Below are 23,398 nucleotides of genomic sequence, written 5' to 3' on the forward strand. Positions count from 1 at the left end.
CCATATACGTTAAGAAACAATTATTTTAAGAATACAACACATTTGCAGTCTTCCTTACAAGATCACACATGCCACCCCTGTGGCACAGCATGCACCGTGTCACTAATGCCTCATGCCAGAGGGACCTCGCACCTGAAGGTTTTCCTGGACGGCGCACTTCCCTCTCGCGCGGCTTTGCATCCACCTGTGCTACTAGAGGCCGAGTCCTACCGGCATCAAAACCGGACGCTCACAGGGAGCCACGAGTTCGCGGTGCCCAGCGCCTGAGCACGGCTGCCTCAGCCTCAGCCTCCCCCGCAGCCCCCGCGCTCCAGCCACGCCCCGCGGCGCGGCCAGGCCGGAGAGAGCGGCCAGGCCGAGGCGGCAGCGCTGGCTCCAACGGGAACAAGCAGCTAGTACACCAGAAGTCCCTAAATACCAACTTCAGCAACGCGAACAACCAGAGCCGAACGGTTCCCAGGCGGAACAAAATCCCGTGGTTCCACCCGCCCTCGCCAGCACAGGAGCCGCCGCGCCGCGAGGGGAGCGGGCGGCAGCCCTGGCCAGCGGTGGCGGGGACGCGCGGGCGGGCGCTCGCCTTGGCCGCCTGCTGCCCCTAGCCGGCACCAGCAGCTCGGCTACAAAACAAACTTTCGGGGCCCGCTCGGAGCCGCGACTCGGCCAAAACCGCCGCGGCGAGGCTGTCGTCGCCGCCGCCCTGCGGGCCCAGCGCGCGGACCACTCGCTCTCCCGCGCGCCCCTCGGCGCCGGCGGCGGCCGCTCCGGCGGGCGAGCGCGGAGGGCGCGCGCGCACCGCCCCCTATCCACAGCGGAGCGCGGGCTCGGGCTCGCGCGCGCCGCGTTGCCCGGGGCGGGGCCGGAAGCAACGTGGCGCGGCGAGTGGCCGTGGCTGCAGGCGGAGTAGCGGCGCGGGAGGGTGAGTGCGTGCGTGCTGCCGCGCGGTTGCACCGGTGTGGCCTGGCGTCTGCTCCCCGCCGCAGTGGCCGCGCTCGCGAGTCGTGTCCGGGGACTGGGGAGCGGCCCGGGCCGCGCCCGTGGGGTCGCGGCGAGGCCCGGCCGAGGGGCCGGTCCTTCCGCCTCGGGAGGTGGCAGAGGCGGGGCGTGCTGCCGCGCCCGCCCGTGGCTGAGCGGCGAGCCGCGCTGCGGCCGGCGCTGGGCCGTGCCTTCCGGCGGCGCTCGGCGGTTGCTGCCGTGCCCCTCGTGCGGCGGGAGGGTCGCAGGTGGCTGCTGCGTTGCTCGCCGCAGAGGAGTGAGGACTCCGTGGAAAACAAAAGCGAGCTGAGCCTGTGGAGGTACAGGGCGTGCAGTCGCTGCAGTGCCGCCTACAGCTGGATGCTCCTTTGGTCCTGGCAAGCCCTCCGCAGCCCTGTACGCTGTGGTTCAGGTTTCCTTGGCGGCGGCAGAGCATTGCTGCCGCGTGGAGGTACTGGCAGAGTGAGATCGCCGTTTGGAGCCCTGCAAGCACGAGAGTGATTGATAAGAGCTGCACTGGCCTCGTTCTCCTTGGAGCCTTGTGAGCACAGAGCTCTTGCTCCTCTTGAGATTGCTTTTTCCTTTCTTGTCTCTTGTGTCTACTTACAAGATTTCTTCATACCCAGAGAAAATATTTAAACCCTCCTGACACTTGTGTGACACGTAAAAGTTATTACCTGGGTTTTGACCTAGTGCTTGGTGATAAGCTTGTGTTGTTCACTTAGTGTTTCTTCACCAGAGGTATAAAAGAACCAGATTAGAGGGGTTTTTGGAGAAACCTGATAGCTCTGAAAGAACTAATAAAACTGTAGATACAGGGGACTTATGTAGCAAAGCTTACAGTTTTCCAAAAACCTTTGGCAACTGTCTCTGTACTGTGAAGTCAAGAACAGTTTTATTTTCTTAAATTAACAATAATTGAAATATTTCCATAAATGCTTGTACCTGTGCTAACTCCATACCCTCAAAAATGACAGATACTTGGAAGTGTTTACCTTCTTTCTCTTAGATTTGCTCTTAATGACACTGAGAACCAACTTATAAGATGTTAAAATAAAATTGTCTTCTTCCCGGTTCTATAGTAAAGGATTTATATTTAGTCACTTTAGAAAGTACATAACCTTTTCTATATTTGTGTCAGTGAATAATTTTTGTTGTGTTAACTGCTTTACTGACCTGTTGGTTTATTTGCTGTACAACCTTCCTCTTTGCCAGGGTTGTTATAAGAAGTGTATTCAATAGCAGAGTCGGCACCTTTCAAACTTAGCTTCAGTAATTTTTCAGCTGCTCTTGTTGCATGTTGTCTTAGTAGGAATATGAAAGCAATCATATTTTTATGTTTTTCTGCAGCATTCAGGGAACAAAACATCTGAGAATCACTCTGGATGATACTCTGAAGTGTCAGTTCAAGGTGTACTGAAAGTCAGAAAGCAAATAGAATGATAGAAATTATCAGGTAAGGAATGAAGTGCAGAATAAAAGACCATATCGTGCCACTCTATAAATCCTTACTTCGTCCAAGCTTGAGTACTCTGCAGTTCTGGAGTCTCCCTCGGGTAATATGCTGTACTCTGTTTACGATAATTGCAGAGGTGGAGGAAGAGCAATGGAGATGGTTGTATATATGAAATAGCCTTGCTACAAGGAGAGCAAGAGCATCCTATACGGATTTATTAGTGGCAGTGTAGTCTAAGGAGTTTCTTTGCTTCTCTCTTGCTGGTGCTAGTATTCACATGATTGTATAGAGAGGTGGGTCAGTTGGTCTCTGACCAGAATATTACCATGATGGAGCTGTTTTTCAGAGGCGGGAGGGAACTGCACCTTTGAGTAGGAGGGGTGGCAAAACTAGTGCACTCCTGGTGCTAGAATTTTTTAGGGGCAACTTAAGCACCACAGCAGAGGGAGGAATGAGAGGGTGGGTGCACTACAAGTCTGCAAAATCATAAGTGGCGTGGAGAAGGTGAATCGCCTCAGAGTGAAACAAAGCTGGAGACCAGGAGAATATTCAGGTAGTTTTAATTGCTTTCTTGTCCTGCTCACATACTTCATTTGGGCATCCGACAGACTGCTGTTCTGTTAATGTATTTTATTTTATTTCTTATTCTCTCCATTAAGATTTGAGTGTCAGCTTATACTTTATAGAAACCGAATGCCATCTTGTTTCTCCCCAATCCGAAAAGAAGGGGGAAACACATTGTGGGGGCAGAGAATAAAAAAGGAAAGGTAGGTAAATGCAAATGACTTAAAATAAGGAACTGGAGGGAATTCTGAACCGTTCCCTGAGGCTGAGATGCTGATGAATGCTGTTTTGAGTGGTGCTTTTCTTGGAGAAATGATAAGACAGGGGCTTAGAAATAAATCCTACAATCGGTGAATATTCCTTGGATCTTCTTAGGAAGTTGTGGCTGGCTGGCTTAACCATTTCCAGAAACCAGTTGTTGAAGAGGTTCCACAATGGGGCTTTGGATACGGAGGGTATGAATAAAAAAGAAAAAATCAGTAGGGTGAAAAAGTGCAACTGAAGTTTCTGTAAGAGGTTCTGGAAGAGAGGCTGACACCCAGGGTACTAAATGAAGAAGTCAGTCTTTCTTCTGAAATGTTAAACAAGAGTGCTGATTTCAGACTGCATTTTTCAGACTTCTTTTCATTCTGTCCTTGCATTTCCCTGACTACAGTTTCTCCTGGATATGAACATGTGTCCACGTACTTGACCTGCATCTTGTTGCTTAGCGGCACTATTGTCACTCTACTAACCATAGCTATTAGAAAATTTTATTCAGTCTCCATTGCTTTTCCTGAATGATCTTTGTCACTTGTACAAGCTTCATTTGATGGCTCTAGGGAAACCGGAACAGAACTGGGATGCTAGTTCTATCATCTTTTTCCTGAGCAGCTGGTGGAACCTGATGTTTTGCTGCTCAGTGTTGAAAACAGGTGGTATAAGAAAGCAGCCAGATTTGATCCAGGGAAGAGCAGAGAGATGATGTTAGGAGGAAGGAAATGCTTGAAAGATGCTAACTAACCATATCATGAAGTTTCTTAGTGAGGACTATTGGTTGATTAAATGAACCTGTGTCCTTATGTTCCTCACTTAGCAATCTTTATTAAAGCAGTTACTCTGTGTGATTATTTTTTTTTTAAATTAAATTAGATGCAGGGGGAAAAAAAGTCTTTGCAGAGATAAACCTGTGTGTGTTGTAGTTGTGTCTAGGACTGAAGGTGGGCTGTAGCATAACTGCCTACACAGATTATTAATACCATGAGGATGGTTCCATACTTTTTCTTGAGAATGTAACTCTGTAAGATTACTCAAGGTGTTCACTATCCTTTACTATCTGAAACCAGTTTCCCATTGCTTGCTTCTGCTATGCTTGCTGTACACTGAGCTAAATAACTGTTGACCAGGTAGGAAATCTAAGATTCCTTGCCACTAACAAGCATTCTTCCATAAAAACTACAAGTTTCATGTGGCAAATGATTAGTTTCTGTTCATTTTCTCCTACTAATTTTTCTTCTATTTCAGTGTCTGAAAAAGAAAAGTAGCTCCTCAGTATCTGCAGGGGCTGAGGGGAGCCTGTTGCTTTTTATTTGGAAGTACAGTTCAAAAATTGTCCAGGTAGCCTGAAATGAGGTCATTCCTGTTTCTTGTTAGCTGTTTAAAAATCAAAATGAAGGCTTGGCTTAACATAAAAGGTCAGCTGCTGTGATACACCTTTAATCACTCACTGTTCTGTCTTTTCTGTGAGTGAGTGACCAACATTCTGGTGTTGGCACTGTCATTATTCTGCAATTATATGCATCAGGTTTATCTTTGCTGGTAGTTGGAGTGGGGAGGAGGGGAGAGTAGGGCTTATGTACACTGTGATGATTAAAACAAATTCCACTTCTGGCAAAGTGGACATCTCCACATGGTCTTCTAACAAAGTGATGACCTTATATTTATTTTGCATTTGCGGGGGGGGGGGGGGGGGGGGCGGGATTGGTTTGTTTTCCTTCATGTGGAGATAGTGAAATCTTAATATCAGATAATTGTGAGTTGGGTCTTCTATTACTCACCCTCACCTACCCCACCACTTAAATATTGTTTGTGAGATTTTCTCCACAGTTGTGAGATGTTTCAAAGAAGATCGTTTCCTGATCTCAGAAGGTGATGCATTAAAGATTTTTAGAAACCCCAACAAAACCACAAAATAAACAACCCCCCAAACAAAGAAAAAAAATCCCCAAAACAAACAAAAAACTGACTACTGTCTTGAAGCAACGTGAGAATTAGTGCTGTTGGAATTTGATTGAGTTCTAATAGGAAAATAGGAATATACTAGTGGTAAAATAGATATGGATAGAAGACAGTGTAACTAGTACCTGAGTTGAACTGAGGAATTACTATTAATTTTGTGGTGTCTTGGAACATGAGAAACAGTAGATTTATGGTTTCTACTAATTGCAGTGATAAGAGTGCTTGCAGATGACACCAAGTGGGGTGGGAGTTTTGATCTGCTTGAGGGAAGGAAGGCTCTAAGAGGGATCTAGGGATCTGAACAGGCTAAATCGATGGGCTGAGGCCAATTGTATGAAATTCAACAAGACTGAGTGCTGGGTCCTGCACTTAGGTCACAATAACCCCACATAATGTTACGGGCTTGGGGAAGAGGGGCTGGAAGGCTGCCCAGCAGAAAGGGACCTGGGGGTGCTGGTAGACAGCTGGCTGAACATGGGCCAGCAGTGTGCCCAGGTGGCCAAGAAGCCAACAGCATCCTGGCTTGTGTCAGGAACAGTGTGGCCAGCAGGAGTAGGGCAGTGATTGTGCCCTGTACTCGGCACTGGTGAGGCCGCACCTCGAATACCGTGTGCAGTTTTGGGCCCCTCACTGCAAGAAGGACGTTGAGGTGCTGGAGTGTGTCCAGAGAAGAGCAACAAAGCTGGTGAGGGCTCTGGAGCACAAGTCCCGTGAGGAGCGGCTGCGGGAACTGGGGTTGTTTAGCCTGGAGAAAAGCAGGCTGAGGGGAGACCTCATGGTCAAGCACTGGAACAGGCTGTCCATGCAGGTGGTGGAGTCGCCATCCCTGGAGGTATTTAAAAGACATGCAGATGTGGCACTTAGGGACATGGTTTAGTGGTGGACTTGGCAGTGTTGGGTTAATGGTTGGACTCGGTGGTCTTAAAGGACTTTTCCAACCAAAGTGATTCTGTGGTTCTCAATTTAGAAATGAATGCGAGTGGGATGTGGGAGATAAGAGCGAAGCCAGCACTCTTGCCCTTGTGGAGGCTGTCTGGGCTGCAGTGGAGAAAACAAAGGAAGTAACAGACCTAAGGACATAAGCCACTTTCAGAAGTTTGGCTACAGATCCCTTTTATCCGCATCAAACTGCGAACATCTGAGAACAGGGAGAATAAAGGTCGAGGGAGGCTGCATTTGAGAGATGGCTAGGCAGCCTGCGCTGTGGGAGGTCTGTCTGGACTAGTCTGAGACTAGACAGAAAACAGTTGTTAATGCTGTAACCTGCAAAGCCCTGGATTTTGTGCTGCAACGTGGACTAGAATTACATCATCCGCTGGGACAGCAGGATGGGAAGGTGTGTGTGCTGGTGGGAGGGATGAAGCTGGAGTTGCTGTGGTTGCATCAGCCGGTGGTTGGTTTCCCGTCCGTGCCTGCAGCGCTGATGTGGCTGCTGCTGCCGGGGGCTGGGCCTGCTGCCGGCTACCTCAGCAGCAGCGTGGATGCCTCTCTGTCCTGCTGTCCCCGCAGGTGCTGCTTCTCTCGGAAATCTGTGTCGTGGTTTCAGCAGGAGGGGTCAGGTACGGAAGTTCTGGTGGACCTAGGTGCTCAGGCAAGGAGTGATGCCGGTAGGTGTCACTGATGAACGCACACGAGTAATTTTCTGCCATTGTATTCTGCTAGGCAAACTTCCTGTCTGTGCTTGAGTGGGTTCTGCTGCTTGCCCCTAGCATGCATCCGTCCATTCCTCAGCTTCTGCTTTCCAGGGCAGGCAGCTGGAGGTCCTAGTCCTGTCTTGTGCTGTGGCTATACAGCCCTGCTTGTGCTGCTTAACTTATTTATAGACAAGGTGTAAGAAAGTGGAACTCTTCTGAACTTCCACAGGTGCTATCTCTTGAGATACCCTAGACTGAAAGTATTCGGTGATCCTGAGTGGTTCTGACAGGCCACTGGCAGGGTTTTATTCCACTGCAGAAACCGGTGCCAATAGGTGCAGACTGCTGTGACCACACTGTCCTGCTGGAATAGCTTCTTGGTAGAAAAGAATTGCATGGTACGTGTTGCTTAGAGTTACCCGTTCTTTATGTATGTAACTTCTGAAGGACCTGAGTAAAGCTATTAGGGAGCTGTTCTAAAGACAATTTAGTCAAAGCTTTGTTTTAGTCAGTTATTCTGAACTGGCTTCCCTCTGGGAAGATTTATTCGTTTTGAGTTTGCATGAAGAACTGCAGATTTTTAAGATTTTTTTTTTTTTTTTGGACTTACAGAAGTTTTATTTGGTAACATAACAAAGCTGTTTAATAAAATTCCCTGAATGTTACAGAGGATTTATTTGTGTTATGGTAAATACTTACTTCATTAAAATTGTGTATATTTCCTTGGAACTTAATTTATCTTTGCTTAAGTAATTAAGTGTTGTATAGTATAGCTCTTTCTATAGGAGTGTGTTTTCCAGATTTTTTTCACTTTTGGAATGTCCTAACAGTTAGTTGAGATACTGGCCTTATATATAAAACTGAAAAAAAAGTTTGCTTAGTTTTATTTTATCAACTCACTGCAAAGAGTTGTGGACATCCCATGGGCCTGCAGCCAACAGGCTGAAAAATCAGTGTTATAGATTGTTGTTAAAGGCACTAGTTTTAGGGTTTGATTGCTTGGGAAGGTGACTAAATCTCTTTACGCTGATCTGGAACAGAATCTAAATGTACTGTGCTACTTGACAGCTGTTACGAAGATAATAAATTCCTGAAAGCTACCCAATAGTATTGCTTTCTATGAGAAATAATATAAGGATAACTTTTACTATTTAAAGAGATGGTAGGAGAATAATATTTTTTTGAAGTCAGGTTTGGAGAGTAGTTTGGAAAAAGTAGGCTTTCCTGGTAGTGGAAAAAAAAAAATTAGGCTGATGCTAGAGTCTTGGAGAAATACATGAATAATGCATTTTGCATTTCTTTTTGTTGCTCCCTCCAAGTAGGGCAGCAGTTTTGGGGGATTTTTTTGTGTGTGTGTGTTTGGTTTGTTTTGGGTTTTTTACATTATGTACCTTTTTTTTCATTTGCTACTGAAGACCAGAACCATTCCAGCTATGGAAATGGTAGAAATGGGAGTGGAATGGAAAATGAGGATTGAAATTAACTTAATTGAAATTAAGTCCTTCATTAAGTGAGAGGAGAGAAAGGAGTTATTCTGCAGCCTCGGACTAGCCTGAAAGAAAGCTTGTAATTTACAGTGTGCCCTGTGCTCTATCTGTGCCCTCTGGCAGCATCGTTCCCATTTTACATCTCTCTCTCTCTTTTCTTGAAGTCTGCTGCTGCTTTAAAATTTCCATTCCTGTCTTCTTGTTAACTTAGTCTCCTTGCCTTTTCTCACCAGCCAGTTTCAAAAACATGCTATTCTAGTACTTTTTCCTTCAAAAGATCCACACTGTCTGCCACTTCTAACTCCTCATTATCCACGCTCTCTTAGCAACGTTGTCTCTGGCAAAGGGAAGGGGGAGGCCAGTCTTCCAGAAGGACAAGGTTGCGCTTAGTTGTAAGCAGCCCTGTAGTGAGAATGCAGAAGTGGTTCTCTGGCCGATCAGTAGGAGTGAGCAAGGAGACAACACATCTTGATCTAGCTAGTATGGGTCTGTGTTCTAGTGACAGTGCAACACCAGGTAAAGATTATTGCTGTAGTGGGCGTCAAAGGCCTGACAAGAGATGCCTGGGGGTGAAGATCCAAGTAGAGTGCCTGGTTCCGTTCCCTAAGGGAGACGGTCTGTGAAGGGAGCTGAAGAGGAACAGGCAGTTCCACTCAGGATAACTGTGGCAGTAGGGGTTCTGGATAAAGGACCTGCCATTTGCCAGTTCAGGTTGACAAGAGCTGCTGGACTTTGAGCATCCCTCTGAGACGCAGATAAGACCCTCCTGCGAAGACGATGGCTGACAGTAGGTGCCAGGACGAACTTTAAGGTGGAAGGGTCAAACGGTGGGAATTGTTGTGTCCCCCAGAGGGGGATGCCTGAGGTGTCCGGTAAGGATTCAAAGAGGAAGTGTCTAGTTGGAACTGTTAAGCAGCTCCTTTTAAGTTTGCCCTGTTATGAGAAGAAAACTTCTTGCTCAGTTGTATCATCTGCTCAGAGTCCTTTTTCTGCTTCATCCTGGCAGTAGTCCAGACTGCTATTTCAGGTGAAATACAGAAGTGGAGGGACATTGCAGATTAATGTTGTTAAAATACCATGCTATATAATTTTACTAGACAGAACAGGGGAACTATTGTCTGCTGGTGGCTGCCTTGTCTTTATGTAGAGGTGTATAGTTTGGTAAGGATTGTAATGAGGTATAATAACAATAAACTGATGCAGGGTAATGAAGCAACTTCAGGGGTTCATGTACACATATGCTAGAATGGCCAGATGCTATAATTGTCATGGTACTTGTAATAGCAGTCTTCCAGTGCAGTTACTACGAGCTCTCCATGTGCTCTCTTCAATACCTTCTCCCTGCCACAGCTTGTGCAATGTTCTTTGCTCTATTCCAATGGTGTAGAGGGATGAACCGAAAGCAAGTAAAGGCAGCAAAATTTTGTAGAAGGGGAAGGAGAGGTTTTATGGCTTAAGCACTGTCTGGGAGAACTGGACACTTGTTAATCTCCTTTGTTTCCTTTGTGATACTAGATGCATTACTTCAACTAGACCTGTCATAGGATATTGCTGATTGTGTATCCCTTGTTGCTGGGTGCTTGCTCTAGTGGCTTTTGAGTTACAAGAATCCTGAGTGTTTACAAGTTCAGTCACGGGAAACTAGTGCCAAATACCTTGGAAATTGGTGTCCTTATTTGTAATCATGGTTAACAACTTGCCATTTGGTAGCGCTCAGGAAAAAGTGAATCAGCATATCTTTTACATCAAATGGGGCTGAGATTAATATGAAGTGCAGTAGATACTTTGTTGTGGGGCGTACATAGAAGTCTGAATGATACAACCTCTACTTTTTTTTTTTTTTTTTTTTCCTTTCTTCTTCCAGGCTTCTCTGTGGGCAAAGTTATGACTTTTCTCCATTGTAGGTACACTCACTAATAGTATTTTCCCTTCTTGTGCAACCATGTTTTGTTCTTGATCTTTAATAATGATCTGCCAGCAGGTAGGGAACAGGGGCCTTCAGTTCTAAGTCCCAGTATGAGAATTCTGCAAAATGGAGAGAGTAGGCAGGCTGTCTCTTGCACAAGGAAATTGCATTAAGACTGTACTGGACAAAGCGGAATTGGGGAGGGAGGGGCAGGTGAGGAGAGAAATACAGATGGAAATTGACTGATATTTAACCAATTTTCCCCCCTCCTCCCTTCCTTTTAACTTACAGATATCCTTGATTTGCAGAAGGCATCTCAAAATGTTGGGTCGAGCTGTTCTGAGCCCTTCTGTCCGCTCCCCTGGATGGTGCTTTGTGTTATCACCACATGCCATCGCAGCCATTTCCCGTTTGTGTATGTATAAGAGAAAGCACATGTTTCTAATAATGTTGGTCAGTCTGTGTCTGGGCATGTCTATGCTCTTTCCTATGTTGAAAGGGAAAATCACCTCATTAACATAATTCAAAACTAACAACCTCTGGAGTAAGCTACAGTTGAAGCTCTACTTTCTTAATGTTACTTTCTCTCTTAACACAATAATATCAATCTGGATGTCTGAGAGGGTGTATTTTTCATTCTGATGTGCATTTCAAGCAAAAAAAAAATCAGTTGTGAAAGTACTGCTACCGTAAAAGTTCTTTATTTCAACCTTGTACATTCCTGGGAGACAAGATCTGATTATCCCTGCTCCCCCATCTGCATTTTCAGCCCACAAATGTCTTGCATAAAGTAAGATGTGAGGCTCAGATTTATTCAGATTAGATAAAAGAGGAAAGATTCTTGCAGAAAACCTCAGTGTAAGTATATCGATGCCCTATAAAAAGTTGTTCCCTGAAAACCTAACTTGAGAGAACCATTCACTATCTATTTGCTCAGTGGTCTGAAATAGAGAAGTGAGGATAGATAGGCGCTATTAGATCAAGATATTAACTGTTTACCGTTGCATGCAAGATTAATTTCCTATTGGTCTATGTGCTAACAGTTCTCTTTTGTTGATATTTTTCTTTATACTTGTTTTTTATGAGATACAGCGCTGACTTGTGCATTGGTAGTATTTTGAAATATTCTGCGTTTTCCAAAGTCAGTAAACAACTCGTACTTAACAGTGTGAAAATTATTCCCTAGTGTTGAGAGTAGTTAGTATGCAGTATTGGAGTAACTCTGGTTAACTTCATCAGTTGCATTCCAAAGTTGGACTGAGCATTTATCGGTTTTCTTTTGTACTCCACTGTTTCTGTTGTGATCCTGTTCAGCTCATGTATATTTTGAAATTCTACTTCTTTACTGCTGAGAAGCAAGCCTCATGCAGGTTGTATAGAAGGATCTGCAGTGCCAAATACTTAGTCTTTTTCATATGTTTCCCCTTCTTTATAAAGGAAGTGAAACTGTTGACAAGCTACTGGATATAAAAACTGTAATGCCTAGAAACAACTAGAAACCTAGTTGTCAAAAAAGTTGACTAAATGGCTATATCAGTTTCTCCCTAATTGCATATGAAGCAAGTTAATGGGCTTGCTTCGCTAGAAATGTTTTGCATATGTAACACAGGAGCTGATTTCACATTTCAGTCCAGTCTAAAATAACTAAAAAAAAAGATAAACCTATCTTTATCTTATAGGCAGTTAAAGAGGAAGGTTAGCCATTAGGACTTTAGGGGAGATGAATGAAATTCTCTGCCTGATCTAGAACTGTTGTCTTTTTCCTTGTTTTTCTGAAAAAATAACTGGTTTCTTTTCAGATACTGGTTATCCCTCAACATCTGCCTTCTTGGAACCTTCTAAATCCTGAAGCTCTAGCCAAGAGTATTGGAAATAAATTGTTTTTACTCCTTTCTGGTCATATTGTGTGGGGTAGGCAAATACCATATAGTAATGTATAATGCTGGAAAGAAGAGTTAATTTTTACTCCTTCACCTGTTCTTTCGTATGTATTGTAGACCTTATTTACATTCACAAGTATTCCCTCATGAAAATGAGGGGCAAATGAAACTCGTCTCCAAGTTCCATATTCTACTTTTATGTGTGTGACATGTTAGTGCAGCCCTCAGTTATGATTAATCATTCAAGCTTCTTGTGTTACAATGAGCAAAAGATTTATTTATTTAAGACATTGTTAAATATCAAGTTTCTCTTTTCTGTAGCACTGTGTTCATTCCTGTCTTTCTCCAGCAGAAGTAACAACCAGAATAGTCACTTTACATTATAAATGAATCTATTTTGTATCAAAATTAGAGAGACTAAACAGATTAAATAAAATCAGATAACTCTGACCACAGCATAGGATTCAGTTTACTGATTTGTAAAGGAGCTTCTACATCTTGAGAGGAGATATTCGTTAGGATTGATTACAATAGAATAGTTTGGTTGGAAGGGGCCTACAACGATCATCTGGTCCAACTGCCTGACCACTTCAGGGCTGACCAAAAGCTAAAGCGTGTTATGAAGGGCATTGTCCAAATGCCTCTTAAACACTGACAGGCACGGGGCATCGACCACCTCCACAGGAAGCCTGTTCCATGTTTGGTCACCCTCTTGGTAAAGAAATGTTTCCTAATGTCCAGTCTGAACCTCCCTTGGCGCAACTTTGAACTAATCTCACGTGTCCAGTCCTTGGATCCCAGGGAGAAGAGATCAGCACCTCCCTCTCCACGTCTCCTCCTCAGGAAGCGGTAGAGAGCAATGGAGTCGCCCCTCAGCCTCCTTCTCTCCAAACTAGACAAACCCAGAGTCCTCAGCCCTCCTCATAGGACATGCCTTCCAGCCTGGTCACCAGCTGCTTTGACCTCCTCTGGACACATTCAGGGAGCTTAACATGCTTGTTAAATTGTAAGGCCCAGCAGTGCACACAGTATTCCAGGTGAGGTCACACCAACGATAAATACATTGGTATAATCGCCTCTCCTGACCCCCTGGTTGTACTGTGTTCAGTGCACCCTGGGATGCAGTTTGCCCTCTGGGCTGCCAGGGTACACTGCTGGCTCCTGTTGAGCCTGCTGCCTACCAGCACCCCAAAATCCCTTTCTGCTGGGCTGCTCTCCAGCGACTCCTCTCCCAATTGGTACTTGTGTCCAGTGTTACTGTGTCCCCAGTGCAGAATCTGGCATTTGTTCTTGTTAAATTTCATGCCCATTGATGGTTGCCCAGTGCTCCAATCTACCTAGATCCCTCTGCAAGGCCTCTTGTCCCTTGAGAGAGTCAACAGCACCTCCCAGTTTAGTATCGTCAGCAAACTTCCTCACACTGCAGTTAATTTCTGCATCCAGACCATTGATAAAAATATTGAACAGCACTGGCCCTAGGATTGAGCCCTGAGGAACACTACTGGGAACTGTTTGTTAGCCAGATGTGGCCCCATTCACTACAACCCTTTGAGCCTTGCCATCCGGCCAGTTCTTCACTCAGTGCACTGTGAACCTGCTCATCTCACAGCTGGACAATGTGTCCAGAGGGATACCGTGAGGAACAGTATCAAAAGCCTCACTAAAATCCAGAAAAAGTACATCCTCCACCTTCCCTTCATCCACTGGGGAGATGACCTTACCGTAGAAAGATATGAAATTAGTTAAACCTTTGTCAACCCATGTTGACTGTGCCTGATGATTGCATTGTTGTTAAAATGTCTTTCAATAGCATCCAGTATGATCTTCGCCGTAATTTTTCCATGAACGTATGTAATCTTTTGACTAAGTTGCACTTTAGGTGCCCGAGTGTAGTGCTGGTAGCTATTTTTTCTGTAGTTACATCAGGAGTGTTCTCCATCTTTTTTGCTATACTAGTGTTTTTGAGACTGCCTAAAAGTTGATCTGGTTTAATGCAGTTTCTAACTAGTAATACAAGAACTACTAGATAGACGATAAGGAAATGTGGCTTCAAGTTTTTTTTCAAGTAATATGGCTTAACCATATTATTAATTATGCAGTTGACACACTTGGGCTGCAAATATTCTTATCTGCCTGACTCATTCTTCAGACAATTCATTGTGGCTCTGCAAAAGTTCGTATGAAGTGTATTGGAGGTACTTTGCATCTGCCTTCATTCCTTCAGCTTCACTTTGGGACTTTGTGTTTGGGTCCACCTCTGTGTCAATTAGAAAGGATCCAGACTGATCCTTGTGATTATACCTTAATCACTATTCTCTTTAATCTGCTGTGCTGATAGTCATCTTACTGTCCTTTCCAGGCATTTTGAAAACAAAGATTATGCTGCAAAAAGATCCCTAGCTCATTGACTAGGGCTAAGTGCCAGCCTTATGTATCTTGTGTCTTACCCGAGTAATGCTGTGACTGTCTCTTCGCGCTCTAATGCCTACTTATCCCGTAGGAAGGTGACTTCCAATTCATATGTCTGTCATCCCCCTTGTGCTGCCCCTAGTTGAGCACTGTGCAAAAATACCCAACTTACAGATGTTGTAAAAGCTGTGTTTCTTTTCTTTCCTAAGAGTCAAGCTTTCTGCACTACTACAGAGAGGAAAACTCTCTAGCTGTATCTAAAGAGGCAAGGCAAAAGAAATTGTTTTTAAAACTACTACTTCTGATGTGAGCTGTATGGGCTCTTTCACTGTGTCCTTCAGTCTTCTAGATTCAGAGAGTCAAAGCTCTATGACACATGGGATATTGCCGTATATAGCTTAGGGATAGTTAGTGCTGCTCAGACATTATTGGTTCTTGCTTTATTTTGGTGACTTGAAAGCTAGTTTCTCGTTCCCAGTCAATGAGAAATGTGTATTGTGAGCTTTAGCCTTGGAAAGGGAGGAGATGTTATGTGACTTCAAGGGCTTAAAGTCTGAATGAAACACTTAAAACTGCATTTCTTTCTTTCTTTCTTCTTTTACTACAGATCTCCCTTGCTATAACCAAAGACTAAGCAATGCATCTGTCCGTTGTTGGAGCAACATCCCGTTTATCACCATGCCACTCAGCCGTGCACATGGAAAATCATTTGCACACCGCAGTGAGCTGAAGCATGCAAAGCGGATTGTCGTGAAGCTGGGTAGTGCTGTTGTGACTCGAGGGGATGAGTGTGGCTTGGCCCTTGGAAGGCTGGCATCGATTGTAGAGCAGGTAATTCTGTGACTGAAGTGGAACGTTTGTTTTAAGTTCAGATACTCGGCGATTGTTGGATGGCACAGAAGACTGTAGGAAGAACTCATTAAAAAGTGATGGCCCTTTAAAGCAATGTGCTGGCCTTTCCCTTTTTCATCCCCTTGTGCTGTGGTAGCATAAACCATGTAACTCGGTAAGTTGGTGGTTGAAGGCGTGGTGGGTTGACCCTGACGAGCAGCCAAGCACCCACAGAGATGCTTGTAACGCTTCCCACACCCCCACCCCACCGCCAGTCAGATTGGTAAGGAAATAGGAAGACCAAAAGTAAGAAAAGACATTGGTTGAAATAAAGACAGTTTAATAAGTGAAGGAAAGGAGAAAAGAAAGAAGTGATGCTAAGGCCATCACTCACTACCTCACACAAGCAGACTAATGCCTAGCTAGTCCTTGAGTGATGACCACCTTGGAAGACAATCCCTTGCCTTTTCCTATTCTGCTACCCCAGTTTTATTACTGAGCATGGTGTTACATGGTATGGAATCATAGACTCATAGAATGGTTAGGGTTGGAAGGGACCTTCAAAGGTCATCTAGTCCAACCTCCCTGCAAGGAGCAGGGACATCCCCAACTAGATCAGGTTGCTCAGAGCCTCATCCAGCCTGGCCTGGAACGTTTCCAGGGATGGGGCATCCACCGCCTCTCTGGGCAACCTGTTCCAGTGTTCTACAACCCTCAATGCAAAAATTGTATACGTACCTATAAAAGCTCTTCTTGTTGTATTTTATATCCCTGGCCAGATTCAGTTCTGCCAGGGCTTTGGCCTTCCTTACCTTATCCCTGGCCACTCACGCAGCCTCTTTGTAGTCCTCCCAGGCTACCTGTCCCCACTTCCACCCTCTATAGGCTTCCTTTTTCATTTTCAGTTGGTCCAGGAGCTCCTTGCTCATCCACGCCAGCCTCCTGGCCTTTTTGCCCGACTTGTTTATCATCGGGATGCACCTCTGCTGAGCTTGGAGGAGGTGCTCCTTGAATATGGACCAACTTTCCTGGGCCCCTCTTCCCTCCAGGGCCGCCTCCCATGGCACTTGGCCCATCAGGTCCCTGAAGAGGCCGAAGTCCGCCTTCCTGAAGTCTAGGGCAGAGAGCTTGCCGTGTATTTTCCTTGCTGCCCCGTGGATCTTGAACTCCACCATGTCATGGTCGCTGCAGCCAAGGCTGTCCTTTAGTTTCACATCCCCCACCAGCCCCTCCCTGTTGGTGAGCACAAGGTCGGGCATGGCACCCCTCCTTGTCGGCTCCTCTATCGCCTGCAGGAGGAAGTTGTCATCCACGCATTCCAGGAACCTCCTGGACTGCCTGTGCCCTGCCTTGTTGTCTCTCCAGCAGATGTCAGGGTGGTTGAAGTCCCCCATGAGGACCAGGGCCTGTGACCGTGAGGCTGCTCCTATCTGGCTATAGAGCACTTCATCTGCTCTGTCCTCCTGGCCAGGCGGCCTGTAACAGACCCCTACCGTGACGTCCCCTGTCCGTCCCCATCCTCTAATCTTGACCCATAAGCTCTCTGTCAGCTCCTCCTCCATCCCCAGGTGGAGCTCCACACACTCCAGCCGGTTGCTGACATAGAGAGCGACACCCCCTCCTCATCTCCCCTTCCTGTCTTTTCTAAAAAGCCTATACCCCTCCATGTTGACGCTCCAGTCGTATGTGTCATCCCACCACGTCTCCGTGATGCCAATGAGGTCGTAGCCCTGCTCGTGTGCACGCATCTCCAGCTCTTCCTGTTTATTCCCCATGCTGCATGCATTGGTATAGAGACACTTCAGCTGGGCCCCCGACAAAGCCGACTTGCTGGCTGGAGCGACAGGGGTTCTGTTGGACCGCAGTTTAGGTTTATTTGCACTTTTCTGTGATCCTTCCTCAGCTTCTGGGCCCTCAGTGCTGGCACTGGCACCATGCTGACAGCAGTGGGCTGAACTGTGCTCCCCCTCCCCCAGCAACACTAGTTTAAAGCCCTCCGGACGAGCCTGGCAAGTCTTTGTCCCTTTGGCCAGTTCATGTCATCTGTCCCAAATGTGTCCTCTCTGAACTTCTTGCTCAGCCCCTAGCCTACCTGCTGTAATGGGATATAATGGGGAAAAAGAAACCCTTCATGCTGTGCAAGTACTGCTCAGCACGTGAAGAAGAGAAAGCTTTGATGCTGTGCACGCTCTATTTAGCGATAGACAAAACATCAAAATTTTATCAACACTGGTTTAGTCCTGAAATCCAAAACACAGCACCATATGGGCCCCTTTGAAGAAAGTTAACTCCATCTTGGCCAGACTCAAAAGAGAGGGAGAGATTTGCACAGTGAGATTTTTATGCAATAGGTAAGATATGACTGGGACATTAGTTCTAGATTAGTTGAGTCTGGCCAGATGTGTGTAAGGAAGAAATAATTAAGAGCTGTACTGTCAGAGTCAGTGTTTCACTTCTAGAATACAAAGTTACTGCATAATGGCAGCTTTGGGAATGGATGGTGAATAAGAAGGTTGGTGGAAGGTACAGCTTCTACTGTACAGCTTTTTTCATATCTTATCTTTCCTTATCTGTAGAAATGGAGGCAGAGGGGCATAGAAATGCTACCAGGTAATGTGTATTGTGAAAATTCAAGCATGGCTGTCGTAAAAACTGGTATTGTGAAAAGAAAGGAAGCTATAGATTGCATGCAGTCCTTTGCGTAGCTCCCAAGTGGCTAGGAAGGTGTGGAGGAGTATCTTAGAGGGGGATGGTTACCGTGCTTTGTGCATCCATGCATAAAGCAAAACACTTGTGTCAGCAAGAAGTGGTGAGCGTTAGGTTATCTATAATAGCCAGAACCATCATGCTAGCAGTGACCATACTTCAGGCCCTATTTCTTATGTTCTGTACTTACAGGTGTCAATGCTGCAAAATCAGGGCCGAGAGATGATGATTGTCACCAGTGGCGCTGTAGCTTTTGGAAAGCAGCGGTTGCGTCATGAGATCTTGCTTTCTCAGAGTGTGAGGCAAGCACTTCATTCAGGCCAGAGTCAGCTAAAAGATATGGTGAGTGGCTGGTGGCACTCCTGCTTTTCCTTGAATGTTGGGTAATGCCTGGTCAAGTCACTGCCTGACAGCTGTTCTCTATCTTTGTAGGCTATTCCAGTCTTGGAGGCCCGAGCCTGTGCAGCCGCTGGCCAGAGTGGACTGATGGCTCTGTATGAGGCCATGTTTACACAGTACAGCATCTGTGCAGCTCAAGTAAGGGATTCCATCTGCTATTTCAGTCAGTGGGGCTTATCACTGTAGCGTAAACAGTAGCTTATACAGGAGTGCCTTGCTAAGTATTTCTGAAATGGTGTTATCTGTTGTCAAGGTGAAGCAAATATGTCTTTTCTTCTTGGAGTCTGTGTGTGTCCTGCTCTTATGTACAGGGCGGGGGTGCAGGATTTGTTAAGGTCTCTTCACAGAATCTAAACCTGGTGATCCAAAGTTGAGGGTTTAGAAATCACAAGTGGCTGAACTGCCACACATTCTGTAAAGTTCACAGAAGTGCATATCCACGCTTCAGAGCTTGCTGTTCACCTGCTCCTCAAACCTTTCTAACTTGTGGGTAAATGGTATCCCTAGCCTGGGTCTTCTACCTCTACTGCATGCTGCAACAGTATTAATGGAACTACTCTTAAACAGGCTTTGCTTGTCTTAAGTGCTCCAAGAATACAGAATTGCATCAGCTGTAAGGCCCTATTTGTTTTGACACTTTTAGTGAACATAGGAGCCTAGTATGAAGTCTCACTTGGAGGAACTTCTTTCTGTAATACAGTATAGCAGATCATAGAATCATAGAATGGTTAGAGTTGGAAGGGACCTTCAAAGGTCATCTAGTCCAACCCCCCTGCCAGGAGCAGGGACATCCCCCACTAGATCAGGTTGCTCAGAGCCTCATCCAGCCTGCTCTTGAACGTTTCCAGGGATGGGGCTTCCACCACCTCTCTGGGCAACCAGTTCCAGTGTTCTACAACCCTCAATGCAAAAATTTTTTTCCTAATATCCAATCTAAATCTACCCCCCTCTATTTTAAAACCATTACTCCTTGTCCTGTCGCAACAGGCCCTACTCAACAGCCTCTCCCCATCTTTCTTGTAGGCCCCCTTGAGGTACTGGAAGACCGCTATCAGGTCTCCCCGGAGCTTCCTCTTCTCCAGGCTGAACAGCCCCAGCTCTCTCAGCCTGTCCTCATAGGAGAGGTGCTCCAGCCCTCTGATCATCCTCGTGGCCCTCCTCTGGACCTTCTCCAACTGGTCCATGTCCTTCTTGTGCTGGGGGCTCCAGAACTGGACACAGTACTCCAGGTGGGGTCTCACCAGGGCAGAGTAGAGGGGGAGAATCCCCTCCCTCGACCTGCTGGCCACGCTCCTCTTGATGCAGCCCAGGATGCGGTTGGCCTTCTGGGCCGGAAGGGCGCATTGCCTGCTCATGTTGAGCTTTAGATATCACTAAAGTGTTTACAGTATAGCTGACAATCAGTATAGGCTGTGCTGGATTATAATCTTGTTCAAGTCTGTAGACAACTATCATTCCTTCAATTTAAAGAATTAATTGCTTATGCCAAAAAAGTCAGTGTACACGTTGATTCCAAGTGCTATTGTAACATTTGTGTGGTGGAGTTGTTTGTTTAGTTGTCAAATGTCCAATGGCAGAGTTAGAATGAAAAAGGTCTCTTCAGAGCAGACATTGAGGGTCTTTTGTCTTAAAATACCAAAAAGGAAGGTGTGGTGTCTGCACGCAGGCGACTTTAAGACAAGATTCTTTCAGAGAAGCAGCTGAGTTCTAGAGCTGAAGAGAAGTCTTGAGACAAAGCATCCCTTCTGCTTGCAGTAGTAGAAACGTTACACTGGGAGGGAAAAACAGGAAAGGCTACATCTTGAGTAATTTGTCAAATTGTTTAGGGTCTTATCAACAGCATCTATGTTCTGCTTATGTTTTTTATTCTAAATTGATTCCTGGAGCCTGTGATCTCCAGTGGAAGTTAAAACATATAAACCTGTGTCGTAGTTCAGCCCCGATTCGGACCAGACTACGCAGTCTCTCTCTCACTCCCCCCACCTTCCGAGAGAACAGGGGGAGATAATATAGGAAAAAAAACGGCTCGAGGTTTGAGATAAGGACAGGGAGAAAATCCTTAAAGTTACCGTCACGGGCAAAACAGACTCGACTTCGGGAAAACTATTCATTTATTACTAAAACTAGCAGGAGAATGAGACAGAGAACAAGATAACCTTTCCCCCACCCCTCCAAACTTAACATTATCTCTACCACCTTCCCCCCCGAGCGGCACAGGGGGGAAGAGGGAATGGGGGTTCAGTCAGTCCATCACACGTCGCTTTACGCCACTCTTTCCTTGTCGGGGGAAGAACTCATCACATTCCTCCCCTGCTCCATTGTGGGGTCCCTCCCACGGGCCACAGTCCTTCCTGAAACTGCTTGGGCCTGGGTCATCTCCTCCACGGGGTGCAGTCCCTCCAGAACGGCTGCCCCAGCGGGCCCTCCATGGTCCACAGCCGCCTTCAGGCTTCCACCTCCCCCGGTGTGGGGTCCTTCACGGGCTGCAGGTGGATCTCTGCCCCTCCGTGGACCTCCATGGGCTGCAGGGGGACAACCTGCTCCACCATGGTCGTCCCCACAGGCTGCAGGGGAATCTTGGCCAGGAGCCGCATTACTCCTCCCCCTCCTTCTTCACTGACCTTGGCATCTGCAGCTGTTTCTCTCACAAGAAAAGTTCTCCACAACAGGCTGGCAGACGCCTCTCAGAATCTCTTCACATCATCCATCTCATCTCCTCTCCACTTCTTGCAGCCGAGTCGGGCCCAGTCGGCCGCCTGGCGAGAGGCCAGAGGGTGAGGCCTGCAAGGCCCATGAGGCCTGCGCCTCCCCCTCTGCGCCTCTGCCTCTGCTCAGCTTCTTCACATCTTCTCTTCTCTCTTTTTTTTTCTGTTTTCCCCTTTTTAAATACGTTATCGCAGAGGCGTTATCACAGAACATTCTGCTACCAATCGGCTCGGCCTTGGCCAGCAGCGGGTCCGCCCTAGGCCTGGCCAAGTCCCCTGAACAAAGGGGAGCGACTTCTAGCAGTTTCCTACAGAAGCTGCCACCTTAGGCCCCCCTCACTAAACAAAACCACAACAACCTGATAATATTGTGGAAAGAGTATTTCTCACTTGTATCTTTCTCCTTTAAATGTGGCTTTTCTTTCTTTAGTGACTCAAAGGATCACCAATTGATCTGTTATGATATGTTAATGTATGTTTATGGTGTTCATCTCAGGAAAAGTGGTAAGCCAAAAGTATATTAATTTTTTTTTCCTCCTTTTAGATTTTAGTCACCAACCTGGATTTCCATGATGAACAGAAGCGTCGAAACTTAAATGGAACATTGCATGAGCTTTTAAGAATGAATATTGTCCCTATAATTAACACTAATGATGCTGTTGTTCCACCTCCAGAGCCGAACAGTGACCTGCAGGGGGTAAATGTGGGTAAAGTATTGCGAGAGGGTGGATACTGCTTGTAGATGGTACAGCCCTAATGTGTTCTTCACGAATACCATAATCAGGGTCCTGTGAAGCCTGCAGCAGGAAACAAACATACGAAATTAGTAATGTGGACAGAGGGTGCTGGAAGACTATGCTGACCGGTCTGTTTCTGGGATGATACAGTGCTGTGGGGTAGAAGCAGGGTAGATGATGTCCACTTCTCCAAAAGCACGCATGCCTAGTTTGATTTTGACTGAGGAGTTGAAGCTGGAAGGGACTTCTGCAGGTCATCTAGTCCAGCACCCCTGCTTAAAGCAGGGTCATTCAGGGTCTTGTCCTGTCACTGGGCACCACACTGGTGAATACAGGTACTGATCACACTGCTTGTCATTTTGATACAGATTTACTGCATTCCAAAAGCGTATGTACTTTCACACAAAGATCACCTTCTAAGTTTCCATTGAGTGTGAACAAAGTAGCTCAGAAGGACTTGGTGGTGCTGAGGTAGCTTGCTTTTGTATGTTGCAGCCAAATAATTCCTAGTTCCTCCTGCTATTCAGTGCTGCTGATATGCATATGCATTGCAGGTGATTAGTGTGAAAGATAACGACAGTCTGGCGGCACGACTGGCTGTGGAAATGAAAACTGATCTCCTAATTGTTCTCTCAGATGTAGAAGGTTTGTGAGTAATTTCTTTACTTTTTTGTTGTATTGAAGTACATCAGATGATCAAACCAACCTATACTTGGTTTTTACGGATCTCTTCAGTTCATATCTTTTACAGGGACAATTACAAGGTATCACATAACTCCTTAAGGCATATACCCAATGCTGATGCTGTTGCATAAGCCAAAGACTGTCTGCCACACTGTTGAATCTGGGTGGGTGAGAATGCATGTGAACTTGAGACTTGTTCCAGAACCCAGAATACCATAGGTACTACAGTACTGCTAGATTCTCAGAACTGTATGATGTAGTCATGAGTAATATGCAGGATAAAGGCTATGTGTTTAGAGTCAGGAGTATAAGCCAAATACTATTTTACAACAGTTTGTTTCTTCTGGCAACAGTTTTTGTCTTTCAGTGTAGTACACGTACATTACAAGTTCTGGCCATTGCTTTCCAGATACCTGGAACTTGCTAGCTTTTTCTGTCTCCCAGACATTTGGCTTACATTGCTCTAGACTTCTGAGCTGTGCTGCTGTGACATAAGTCTGTCACCTATAGATGTTGAAGTTCCTTTTCTAGAGGGAGGAGGGTAGTGGATGCAATTTCAGATCAGTGCGGTCCATATCACCCAAGTCACATGGTCTTTTCAGCTTGTCCAGATGGGTTTCTTTCAGTGGATCCTGGACTTTTGCACATATTGTAGGCCCTGAGGAGGAAGGAGGTGCCTTTCCATAAACACAGTTTCTTTTAGCAGATTCGTCTGGATTTCATGGTTGATTCTAGTTGAAATGACTGTCTGAGAACAACTCATAAAAGCAATAGTCAAAACAACTTGTAAAAAAAAGTTAAGACACAACAC

At 45.9% G+C, this 23,398-nt stretch overlaps 1 protein-coding gene across 6 annotated transcripts in view; it reads left to right on the forward strand.

The window, feature by feature from the left end:
- Positions 1-3,081: 3,081 nt before the first annotated feature.
- The window catches only part of ALDH18A1 (aldehyde dehydrogenase 18 family member A1), a 42,209-nt gene continuing 21,892 nt past the window's right edge, over positions 3,082-23,398 (forward strand). For 2 of the 6 annotated variants that reach the window (XR_015259013.1, XM_086751667.1), the window contains exons 1-8: positions 3,088-3,195; positions 6,719-6,816; positions 10,528-10,651; positions 15,133-15,356; positions 18,255-18,404; positions 18,495-18,599; positions 21,711-21,869; positions 22,458-22,548. Coding sequence is in view for 5 of the 6 variants with exons in the window: in XM_086751667.1 (XP_086607793.1) it covers positions 6,811-6,816; positions 10,528-10,651; positions 15,133-15,356; positions 18,255-18,404; positions 18,495-18,599; positions 21,711-21,869; positions 22,458-22,548 (859 nt within the window). In the remaining variant the exon portion in view is untranslated. Of the gene's footprint in view, positions 3,196-5,032; positions 5,120-6,718; positions 6,817-7,186; positions 7,242-10,527; positions 10,652-15,132; positions 15,357-18,254; positions 18,405-18,494; positions 18,600-21,710; positions 21,870-22,457; positions 22,549-23,398 lie in introns of those variants that run through there. The other 4 variants (XM_086751670.1, XM_086751668.1, XM_086751671.1 and 1 more) reach the window with 4 other exon arrangements.

The sequence above is a fragment of the Chlamydotis macqueenii genome, chromosome 7 (genome assembly GCF_036417535.1).
Source record: "Chlamydotis macqueenii isolate bChlMac1 chromosome 7, bChlMac1.mat, whole genome shotgun sequence".
NCBI lineage: Eukaryota > Metazoa > Chordata > Aves > Otidiformes > Otididae > Chlamydotis > Chlamydotis macqueenii.